Source organism: Manis pentadactyla, chromosome 1, assembly GCF_030020395.1.
Source record: "Manis pentadactyla isolate mManPen7 chromosome 1, mManPen7.hap1, whole genome shotgun sequence".
Taxonomy (NCBI): Eukaryota; Metazoa; Chordata; class Mammalia; order Pholidota; family Manidae; genus Manis; species Manis pentadactyla.
Genome location: NC_080019.1, coordinates 168,416,644 through 168,429,282, shown reverse-complemented (window position 1 = coordinate 168,429,282; position 12,639 = coordinate 168,416,644). Strand labels below are relative to the sequence as shown.

Sequence of the window (12,639 nt, the reverse complement as noted above, 5' to 3'; positions counted from 1 at the left end):
ATACTTGAAAAATATTTCATAATTTGGTTTTTTATTTAATATAAAGGTAGTTGCTCAATGATGGAAATGTATGCCCAAAACTGACAACAGTATTGTGTCACATAGGTCAAAAAGTTGTAGTATAAAATATTTTTAGCCAGAATATTGAAATAGAAGAAATATATCTGATATTTGGGCAAAATAAATGAATCTCCAATCTTTACCAGAAAATGAAAATGCCCCTGCAGAGCCATGATATTGGTGGATGGGTTGGGATTCACATCCAATCACATTGTATGTTATAAATCCAAAATTAGTTGGAAAGACTATAGGAGATTTCATATAATTAAGAGAAAGTAAAGCGATTAGGATTAGGGTTAGTAATAGCATGAGGGTAAGAGGGAAGGGTTCCCTAAAATCATCTCATATGTACTACGGTAGAAAGAACACTGAGCTGGGATTCAGTGGACCTGGCTCAGGTTTGGGTTCCTCTAACAAACTGTTAGCTGTTCCCCAAGTTATCAAACTTTTCCCAGCCTCAATGTCTTCTGTAAAATGTCAGGGTTGGCCTACATGATAGATGACAGTCCCTCTAGTTCTGTTATTCTTTGTATTTTGCCCAGTTTAAGATGCTGTCATAGCCATGTGTAGCCATAGCTTCATTCAATCAGCAGAACCTAAGACAGCAGAGACATGCTTACCCTTCTTAGCTGAGAGAATACTGTGCAGGCCTCTTCTTGCCTCTCCCTTCTACTGAATTCAAGATTCATTCTCACTGTTCTATATGCATCCTTTACCATCTTTTCTGTTGGGTTCAGTTCTGCCCCTTTCTGTGGTGCCTTTCTAAATATCAGTTATGTGAATAACAAAAATAATACATGATCATCTGTAAGATACCAGTCATTTTGTTTATAACATTTCAAATCCTTAAATTAACCCTTTAAGGTAACCATCGTACCTTGCATTTTACAGATGAGGGACCTGAGTCTTTTGCCTAAGGTCACGTAGCTAATGAATAGTCAAGTTGGTATCCAACCCCTCTAAGATTGTTTTCTTTCTAATATTCATTGCTGCGTTAAAAGTCTTCCTGTATTTTCAACCTTTTCCACAAACACTCCACAACCTTTTGGAGGAAGGGGTCTTTTCAGCTTTCTCAGAAGAAGGGTTATCACTCTTCTCATCTGAGAACCAGGATGTGGCATTACCTGAACTTCCAACCATTCTCTCTGACAAGCTTATATTCAATAAACTTTTCTTCTTTTGAAGCCTACACTATCTTTTTACACCAGTCTCTTCCTCTCCTGTATCTGTATTCTAGTGACCTCCAGGTAACTGTTTCACATCTCTGAATAACTGGTATCTGGATAAAGTCTTACTCTTTTTACTTTGTACTCTTTGGTTTTTTCAAGTGGCTAAAACAATGATCCAAACTATACACTGTTTCAATCAGAAAGAAATGAGACAGAGGTTCTACAGAGGCTAAATGGTCAGTTGGGCAGGACCTCACAAGATCAGGATCTTGTCTTTTGCCTCCTTGAGTCAGACACGTAATTTCCTCAGCGCAGCTAAATGTGAGCCGACTCAAGGGAAATGACTCTCTACCACTAAACTCAGAGTTTGTTTATAAACAAGTATCGCAATTTCTTAATTTATACTGGAGCATATGCTTCCTCTGGGACATGGATATAAATGTCCCCTACACTTTATTTGAATCATAGTGAGTGGGGGGATCAGGCTACTTAAAGAATACAAAATAACCAAAACTACAAATCAGTGTTTAAAAATTATAATAGAAAAATGCACAGAGTACTTGGGAAAAAATAGGAGTTCCTTATACAAAATGGGGTCAAAGAAAGAAGGCTTTCCAGGGAGAGATACTTGAGTTGAATTTTGAATAATGAATAGGAGTCCCAGTAGAGAATGAGTAAGTGAGTATGTAGCATAAATTAACAACGAAAACTAGGGAAAACTTAGAGAAAACACTGACAACACACCCGACGACTGGAGCTTAGAAATGGGTTGGTCAGGGTAGAGACTGGAGAGATGTTAAGTTTGTGTAGAATATATGGAAAATGACACAAGTGACATAGGCATGAATTTAAAAATAAAGGGCCCCATAGACCATGCCATCTCATCCATTCCCTGCCATCAACTACCATTCATAGTCTAATGATTCCTAAATTCATGTCTCCAGCTCAGATTTTATCTGGAGGCTCAGATCACATAGACAACTGATGACCATATCTCTCCAACAAATTACTGTGCAAACATCTCAAATGGCCTATTCAAAACAAATTTATCTTCTCCAAGCCTACTCTTCCTTCAAAATTCCACTGGATATAGTTTCCTAGGCTGGAATCCACAATCACCTTTGACTTCCCATTCTCTTAGCTATAGTAGGCTTTCAATATAAGTTTTTTCCAAGTAAAGAATGAATGAATGATCATAAAATAATAGGTATTTTGAATATTTTCTTCATTGGAATATATGTTTCAATATTTCAACCACTTAATTTCAAATTTACATGATTACTTATTGGTATTTCAGACAAGTAGAGTCTTAAGGCAGATCAGAGACAACCTAACTAGTGATGTTTCAGTTATTGTGAAAAATTGTGGAGTAAAAAAAAAAAACAATATAATGAAATTTATTTTTTAATCAACAGATAGCAGCAATGAGGAAGGAATATTTTTTACATACCTGGAACAAATTTGAGTTAGCAATTATAGTTTTGGGCATCATAGATGTAATTCTTACTGAGACAAATTCCATTGGTTTTACTTTTGATGTGATTCAAATAGTGGTCTTTATGAAACTTCTTCAACTTGTTCGAGTATTACGCATTTTGAAGGTAAAGAACTATTAAATCATTTAACTTCAAATTTCTCCTGACTTCTTCATACAATGTGGACTAAAGTTAGTTTACTAGTTTTATGGCTTCCACTTTCTGTTGGGCTGATGTTTATATTTAAAATTTTAGATCCCCTTAACAAATAAGCTTTATAACATAGCGTATTATGAATATCCAAATTAGAAATTCATTTAGCACAAGAAAATATAGAAATAATCATCACAGCTTTTCCTCTGAATAAAAGCCATGAAAAATTCCATTTTAATGTAAATACAAACTAATGCCCAAGTAATGTTTATGCTTATAAATACTTGGAATAAAAGATGGAAATCAATAAAACAACTATGCAAACCATTCATGGTGACCAAGCAAATAGCATACATTCATACAAATCAGGAAACCAAAAAATACACATTTTGTATTACAGAAATTCATAGTATTTAAGAATCACAGCATCCAAGATGGCCTTATATTGTCCATACATCTTTATATAACCAATATGGTGGATAGTTATTTATTTTCTATATGACTATTTCAATGACATGAAACACCATCACAACATGTATATAATATGCACATGGATACATTTTCCCCCTCTCTCTCTACCTCTTTCTTTATTCATACATGGACAAGATGCATATATACATATAGGCACTGTAAGAGAAACAGTGCTAAGTAAGACATTGTTGATTTAGAGATAAAACTAATAGATTAGAATCTTTACATTTAGAAGCTTTCTTACATATGTTAAAAAATGCTCTTGGTACAGAAAGGCCTAAATCAACCAGCTGTAAAAGTATGGAACAAGAAGCCTTTTCCTTTTCACTATTGTATGAGACTGTAAGTAATGCTAGTGTGAAATTTGACCTGAGGAAAGCAAGTCTATGGTATTCCAGTAACTAGTTAAATCTTACTAATAAGAGGATATATATAGTATACCAAATATTTTAGATGAAGAAACTGGTAAACCATCTAAGAAAAGTTTGTTTATGTATTCAGAAAACTCTGAACCTTTGTCTTTATGTCAAATGGTAGGTCCTTGAATTGATGACAAATTAGTTATAGTCTCTGCTACCAGAGAGTTTATAGTAGAAAGCACAATTAGTAATCTAGGTATTCCAATGTTATAAGGTAGGAAAAGTACAAAATAGTAGAGTGCACAGAAGTGCTAGTGGGATGGAAAACATTTCCTTTATTAGGTGATACTAGAACTGAATCTTCAAGGGTGAGTATAAGTTTTTGGAGATTAATGGCAGGTGGTTGGAGAGTAGAGTATGGAGATTGTGGAACCTCGTCAAGAAAACATAGAGAAGCGCCAATTCTGCTGAAGTTAAGGGACTGCACAATGATAATGGATAACCTGGAGACTTGAACCCTAAGCAAAGAAACAGTAACAAGTTAATTGTGGGGTGCAACAGGTAGTATACTTGTGGTGGGTTCTAACCTGAATGAACTATCTAGTAGGAAGTTTAGTAGATTTAGCAGGTAAAATTGGCAATACTTCACAGACAGTCATTTTATGAGCTAAGGTCAGAAGATTAATCACATTGTTTTCCAAGGATTTAAACCAGTTGAAAATAGCATCGAATTCTCTATAAAGGAAATCAGTAAAGAATAAAGTCTTAACTTTACATAGGTGCCCAACATTATTAGTTATAGGGGAATATTCAAGGCATGAAGTTAGTTATTAAGATATACCATAAATAAAACAAGAACCTTGACAGGTTACTACAGTTACTGCTGACAGGATGTCATTTTTTATTATTACCTATTTTAGTTAAACAACTAAATCTAAACATATAAATATTTTTTAATATATTTATAAATATATTCATAAACAGCTATAAATTTGTAATTAACTAAAATTTGTGCAACTTATATTAACTACCAGTCCTGCTTTTTAAAGCTTGTAACACCAAAGTTGCTGCAAATAACAGATAAAAGGATGAGTCATCAGCTGTCCTTTAAGTACGCAATACTAAAAGGGTATGTCCAAGGTGAAGTGGACACAATGACCATAATAGATAAGATTGCAAGTTCTGAAGAGGTTAAACAGGTGAGTAAAACTTTAAAAATACTAAGAAAAAGGATTATTTTCCCCACCCCTCAGTTGCCCTCACCCATCACATCTTCTATCTATATATGTCGATGTGGTTTTTGACTCCTGGTTTGCTAAATTTTTTCTATAAAAACTTAAACTAGTCTACATTTTAGACTGCTCAAATGTCTCCTTGTTGAAATGTCTGTGCCACACCAACAAGTTACAAGTCTCTTGGAATACAAGGCTTTGTGAAAGCTATCATGAAATCCATGTGCAATGGTCAGTTCCCTCCCCAGTGCAAATTCCAGGATGTGCCAAGTTACAGATGTATTAAACAGGAAATACTGGAGGGTGAGAAGTGATGGCAGTTTGACCAGAGCTTCCTCATAATTTCCCAAAGTCTCCTTCTCTCTTTCTGTATCCCTGATTTTCCTATAGCAATAGTAAAAGAAGTAAAGGCTAGGAATCTGGCAAATAGAAAGAAATAACCAAAACTTATCCAGAAGGCAAACTTATCTAATTCCCTCATTATACTGATGAGAAAAATGAAGCCAAGAGAGCTTAAATGATTATGCCCAAAGTCACATAACTAGAAAACAGCAAAGAGAATTCTGGGACCTACATTCTAGATTTTATTTTTTATTTTCTCAATTGAGACATATTAACACAGATACATGCCCACAAGTTTGTCAGCTATGTGAAGTTAAATATTTTCCTTTCAAAGAAATGTAGAACATTCGAATGTTATCTGTCATATGCTCAAAGCTTTATAGTTTAAAAAATTGAACACACAAAAAAAGTCTGCTCTTCACCACCTGTAATTTTAAAACTATTTTCCTGAATTTGATTACCTTTTATAACCACTCATTTTTAGCACTGGAATTCGAGGATACACAGTAGAAAATAAAAAAGGACTTGAATCTCTCAGATGTTGCCCAATTTTAGTCCTCATTTCTGCTCTTCCATGGCTCAGCCAAACCTTCTACCTCACTTAATGTTGAAAGTTGCTCCTGTGTCCCAAATTTGGAGACTCTCATAAATGTGGGATTCACATATAAATCAAGTATAAAAATCAAATGAATAATCATATGACTTGATTGTTTATAGTTCATGATGCATGATCAAAACCGAAAGTTTCTGTGATATGACTGCCCTTGTACTGTTCACCATGTAAGAACTTATTCACTATGTAAGAACTTGTTCACCATGTAAGAACTTATTCATTATGCTTCAGAAGATTGGAGACTGTTGAGAATTAGGCTTGGGGTTGATTAATGATTGTGCATTGAGTCCCCTATACAGAATTTTATTGTTGTTAACAACCATTTGATCAATAAATATGAGAGATGCCCTCTAAAAAAAAAAAAAAGTTGAATGAGAAAGTACCTACCCTGCCTGTAATTTTCATAATCAATAGTATCCTAAAGCAAGTTGCCTTAAGGAAAAATGTATGACTCACCTTCAGTTTTCTCAAAATCACCCGAGATAATGCTTGCTTCTAAGCCTCCCCACCACTCTTGTTTGAACAAAATAAAGTTCATTGCACAAAATTCAATTCTACTCTTTAGAAAGCTCTCCATTATATTCCTTTAGGTTAAAAATCCATCAGGTGCAAATGTAAAAACCTGTCATAACAGCTTGTTTTCCAATGGAGATAATACATCTTTTGTTCCATAGATGCTGTTAAGGAGGGTAACAAAGAATACAGGACATGCTATGGAAGAGCTAGGTAAGTACTCTCTTCCTAAAGATTCAGCATGGACATCTCTTACCATCATTTCTTCATAGAGGTAATGTTTTTGATAACTAAATTGATCTGTAAGGAAACCTATTTACTACTAAGAATAGAATAGACAACTTCAACAATCATTATGATCATATCTTTGGCTGGATACGAATAGTGTACTTTTATCTCTCCTCACTTGTTCTCTCTGACTTATACCCCAATGAAGGCCTTTTAATTTGTTTAAAGAAAATGAATTAGTATGGCATGATTACACATATTATTATCACCTTTTAAATTCTACTTTGTTTCAAACCAGAAGTACATATACCTTCCTAGCAACACAAAGATAAAAGTTATTTTTTTCTTCCACTTGCCACAGTGCCGCCATCTGAAGATGTAAGCTTTCTAATGAGTTGAAATCAGAACAGAGTCTCAGAGATTCCTGTTGTGACTTCTGGGATCCTTAGTTCACAAACACAACAAGAGCCTGTTCTCCGAGTCATGCCAGGCCATGCTCCTAGTGCAGAACAAATCCTATAAGTAGGACAGACACACTCCTCTGGTATAGTGTTCATGTGTGTGGAGAAGAAGGGGGTTGGTACCAGATCGTGGGTAGTAAAAGGACACACCTAGGATGAGAATGAGGCCAGGCTTGAGATACCTTTTATGGAAGATAGTTGTCAAGCCAGTAATGCTGTCAGGACCAAGGAAAAGCCTAACTGTAGAATCTTAAGTGGGTGAAACTTTATGTAGGCATTCATGAATCCAGACCAGACAGGCAGAAGATCATAGATGGATGAGCCATGTTGATGCACAGCAAAGTGGGTGAACAATGACTCAGACTAAGGGAGAGGATTTAATCAGAAGCCATATCTACAGAGCCTACAGTAAAAGTACCCTGATTCAAAGAGAATAGAAAAGGAGATTGTGAACTGTGAAACTACAGCCCAGAAAAGACTCTCGGTGTACAGTGCAGATGGATCAGTATAATTGATTCTAGGACTGGGGTCGTCTGTCCCTTATGGGCTCAGGCACAAGTATGAGCTGCAGGTAGAACTCTGTACCCTTGATGACTTACAATTGATTGTAGAGACTTCAGCAGAAAGAAATTCATTTCCCTGTGTTTAGGCTTGTACTTACGGATTGAAGCAGAAGTATTAGCGTATTGTCCACATGAAACATTTAAGCAATATCCTTATTTCATCTGAAGATATTTTGTTATTTTTCAGGCTACTTAGAGTATGATCATCCAGAAATCACTATCACTATGAAAACAAAGGAAGAGATTAATGTTATGCTTAATTTGGCTACAGAAATTGTTAATGTTTTCAGGTTAAAAGGAATTATTCATGAAGTTGAAGGTTCTGAAATTGATAAGGTAAGGTAGAATATTTCAAATCAAATATACTTAGTTGGTATATAGTCATTCATGATCTTCAAATCTACTTTTGGCTATATCCAATATAGGCCTTCCCTGAGATATGAATATCTAACTTAAAATAATTTTCCAAAGAAAAGCAACCACCACTGAGAATTTATTTCCTATAGCTCTGGTGATCGACTTCTTTTTCCTTTTTTGGTTCGGTGAGGGACCATCTCTTGTATGCTTTGCTCCCAAGACAAGGGTATGATAAACCTGTTTCTCATCCTAAGCTAGAGTGGTTATCAAAATGTTCCTGAGAATTATCTGTGATATTGAAACAACTTCTCTCACAGAAACTATGGTCTATAAGCACACTCAATTATATGGTAATAATCAACTACATATCCTTTCTTTAAGTTATTTAAATGAAAATGTGACATGTAAAAGATAGAGAGGGATGTAACTAATTCTGTAAGTATGAAATTTATTCCCCAAATTGAGAATAGTATAAGCAAAAAAAACATAAATATGTTATGCTTACAAATACATATACTAGACTTATTAAAATAATAATCGCTAATTGAATGGCAACATTTTAAAAGCATAATGTACTATGACTAAGGTCTTATATCCAAAAATAGCTATAAAACTCACTTATTAAGAGATCAAAGCAGGAAAGCCATTTGATAAAATCTAACTCTCTTTCAGAATGTTCAAAAAAATACTGCAAAGCTAATAAGAGAAGTAACATTGTTAACTGGATAAAGGGTACCTATTAGAAATCTCAATCAAACATTGTATTAGATGGCAAAACAGTTTTCCTGTTAAAGTCAGGAACAAAAGAAGAATGAACAGTACTACTCCGAGCATTGAATGCTGTGTTGGAAGTCTTAGCCAGGACTTTAAATGTCTTTCTTCAAAAAAAAAGAGAAAGAAAATTAAGTGATGGAAATTTTGGAAAGAGGAGAAAACTGTTATTGTTGATTGTTTAATTTAAGCTCCTAGGGAATTAGCTTAAAAGCTGTAGGCTTAATAAGAAAATTCAATAGGTATCCAGTAACAAGATAAATATTAAAAATTCTCCCCCAACTAAAGAAAATGTAGAAAAGTATTCTATTCACAATAACAATTAAAAACTTGAAATCCTTAAAATATATAACAGGCATGTGGCAAGAACTATAAGGTATATTCGATCAGGCAGAAGAAAGAATCAGTCACCTTGAAGGTAGGGCAATGGAAATCATCACATTTGAGGAACAGAAAGAAAAAGATTGAAGAAAAGTGAACAGAGTCTAAGGAACCTGTGGGACACCATCAAGTGGACCAACATATGCACTGTGGGAGACCCACAAAGAGAAGGGAGAAAGGGACAGAGAGAAAATTTGAAGAAATAATTCTGGGAACATCCTAAATTTGATAAAAGTCTTGAATATTAACATCTAAGAAGGTCAGTGAACAAGTAGGAGACCCACACTAAGACATTATAATCAAATGTCAAAAGACAGAAAGAGAAATTTTACAGTCAGCAAGAGAGAAACAAACAGGGAATCCTCAATAAGATTATCATCAGATTTCTTATCAGAAACTTTGGAGGCCAAAAGGAAGTGGACTGATGTGTCCGAAGTGCTCCAAGAAAAAAAAAACTGTTAACCAAGAACCCTATAACCAGCAAAACTGTCCTTCAGAAGTGAAGGGGAAATTAAGATATTCCCAGGTCAACAAAATCTGAGGGAGTTCGTTGTCACTAGGCCTGTCCTAAAAGAAATGACAGAGGAGTCCTGCAGATTGAAGTGAAAGGACACCTGACAGTAATGTGAATCCATATGAAGAAATAAAGATCTCAGTAAATGTAAATAAATACATGGGCAATTATAAAAGCTAGTATTATTATAATAATCATTTGTAACACCACTTTTTGTTTTCTACAGGATTTGAGAGACTAAGACATTTAAAAAACATTTATTAGTCTAAAAGCTGATATTACTATAACTTTGGCTTATAACTCCACATTTCCTTTCTACATAACTTCAGAGACTAATAAATTTAAGAAATTATTAGTTTCTGGTTTTGGACACACAATGTAAGATGTTATTTCTGTGACATCAATAACTGAAAGGAGTGGGGATGGAGCTGTTAAAAGAGCAGAATTTCATGTTATGGAAATAAAGCTGGTATAAATTCAAGTCAGAGTGTAATACCCTTGGATGTTAAACATAACCTTCATGGTAACCAAAAAGAAAATAAGTAAAGAATATACACAAAAATAAATGAAAAAGAAATGTGTTTTAGTACCAAAAAAAAAAAATCAACTAAATACAAAAGAAAACAGCAATGCAGGGAATGAGGGACAAAAAACTATAAACCATGTAGAATAAATAGTAAAATGACAGAAGTACTCCCTTTTCAGTAATTACTTTAAATGTAAGTGAATTACTCTCACCAATCAATACAAAAAGTTTGACAGAATGAATAAAAAAACATGATCCAACTTTACTCTGTGCATAGGAAAGCTGGGTATCCATATGCAAAAAAAAAAAAACTGAAGATGGACCCTTTACCTAACACCACATAGAAAAGTTAACTCAAAATGAATCCATGACCTAATCATAAGATCTAAAACTATAAACTCTCAGAAGGAATCATAGAGCAAGGATTCAGGCATTGGATATGGCAGTGATTTCTTGGAAATGACACAAAAGGCACAGGCAACAAAAGAAAAAACCATTTGCACTTCATGAAAAAAATTTTTTAAATGCACATGATGCATTTCATGTGCACCAAAGGGCACTGTCAACAGAATAAAAATGCAACCCACAGAATAAGAAAGATTATTTATAAGTCATGTATCGATAAGGATTTAATATCCAGAATATATAGAGAACTCCTGGAAGTCCACAGAAACTGAAATAAAATACCAATACACAGTTTAATTAAACTAATTAAGCCTAATTTTTTTAAAATGACAATACCAGGTATTAGCGACAATGTGGATCAATTGGAATATGAGAGTGGGAGTGTAAATTAATTTAATCACTTTGGGAAAACTGTTTGGCCGAGTCTACTAAATTTGAACACATACATGCCTTGTGACCCAGCAATTAGATTATATAACCATACAGCCAACAGGAATGTGTACAAGAAGCAAACACTTTGGGGGCAGAGCCAAGATGGCAGCGTGAGTAGGACAGTGGGAATCTCCTCCCAAAAACATATATATTTTTGAAAATACAACAAATACAACTAATCCTAAAAGAGAGACCAGAAGACACAGGACAACAGCCAGACTACATCCACACCTGTGAGAACCCAGTGCCTCACAAAGGGGGTAAGATACAAGCTCCGGCCTGGCGGGACCCGAGTGCCCCTCACCCCAGCTCCCGGCGGGAGGAGAGGAGTAGGACCGGGGAGGGAGAGGGACCCCAGGACTGCTAAATACCCAGCCCCAGCCACCTGCACCAGAGTGCAGACACAGTGCATGCGTGGGGTGCTGGAAACTAGGGAAACAGGAGAGCAAGACCTTGGAGCGGGTCCGGAAGCTGGCACCCCTGGGACAAAGAAAAGCAAGTGTTTTCTGAAAGTCTTAAAGGGACAGGGAAGCCACAGCTGGATGGAAGTTCCGCGGTCAACGTCCAGCAGCTGGAAATTCCGGGGAACCCCGGGCACACTAACCCCCCTGGGCAACAGCTCTGAGAACACTCACGGAGGTAAACAGCCAAACAGCCCCCCGTCCATTACCCCTACGGGGCCCTGCCATAGCAGAGCAGTGGCCTGAGGTTGGTCATGCCCACAGCAAAGAGAGCTTCCTCCATACCAGCCAGGCAAGATACAGAGACCGAGTCTACATGCAACTGCCCAACACAAGCCACTAGGGGTCACAGTTGTCCCAGTAAAAAAAGGCCAGGAGCTAGTGGAAAGCCTTGGCCCTCCCAGCTGACAGAAAGTAAATAGCTCACCATTGCACCTATCAACATGAAAAGGCAAAAAAGTTTGATCCAGACAAGACTAACCCAGACAGCTTCGGCATCTGCTACATCTTCCCCTGAGTAGGAACCTGGGGAGATAGATTTATCCAGTCTTCCTGAAAAAGAATTCAAAACAAAAGTCATAACCATGCTGATGTACTTGCAGAGAAATATGCAAGAACTAAGGAGGGAGAATACAGAAATAAAACAAGCTCTGGAAGGACTTCAAAGCAGAATGGACGAGATGCAAAAGACCATTAATGGACTAGAAAACAGAGAACAGGAACGCAGAGAAGCTGATGCAGAGAGAAATAAAAGGATCTACAGGAATGAAAGAATTTTAAGAGAATTGAGTGACCAATCGAATGGAACAATATCCACATTATAGGTGTACCAGAAGAAGAAGAGAGAGAAAAGGGATAGAAAGTGTCTTTGAAGAAATAATTGCTGAAAACTTCCCCAAACTAGGGGAGGAAATGGCCTCTCAGACCACAGAGGTACACAGAACTCCCATGACAAGGGATCCAAGGAGGGCAACACCAAGACATGTAATAATTAAAATGGCAAAGATCAAAGACAAGGACAAAGTATTAAAGGCAGCCAGAGAGAAAAAAAGGTGACCTACAAAGGAAAACCCATCAGGCTATCATCAGACTTCTCAACAGAAACCCTACAGGCCAGAAGAGAATGGCATGATATACTTAATGCAATGAAACA

The 12,639-nt window shown here is 36.0% G+C and overlaps 1 protein-coding gene across 1 annotated transcript in view; it reads left to right on the top strand.

Moving 5' to 3' along the window:
• SLC9C1 (solute carrier family 9 member C1) overlaps window positions 1-12,639 on the top strand; it is a 111,830-nt gene that overhangs the window by 52,616 nt on the left and 46,575 nt on the right. Inside the window, exons 16-19 of the mRNA XM_057488618.1 lie at window positions 2,645-2,830; window positions 4,737-4,886; window positions 6,549-6,600; window positions 7,827-7,975. Coding sequence (XP_057344601.1) covers window positions 2,645-2,830; window positions 4,737-4,886; window positions 6,549-6,600; window positions 7,827-7,975 — 537 coding nt within the window. The remainder of the gene's footprint in view (window positions 1-2,644; window positions 2,831-4,736; window positions 4,887-6,548; window positions 6,601-7,826; window positions 7,976-12,639) is intronic.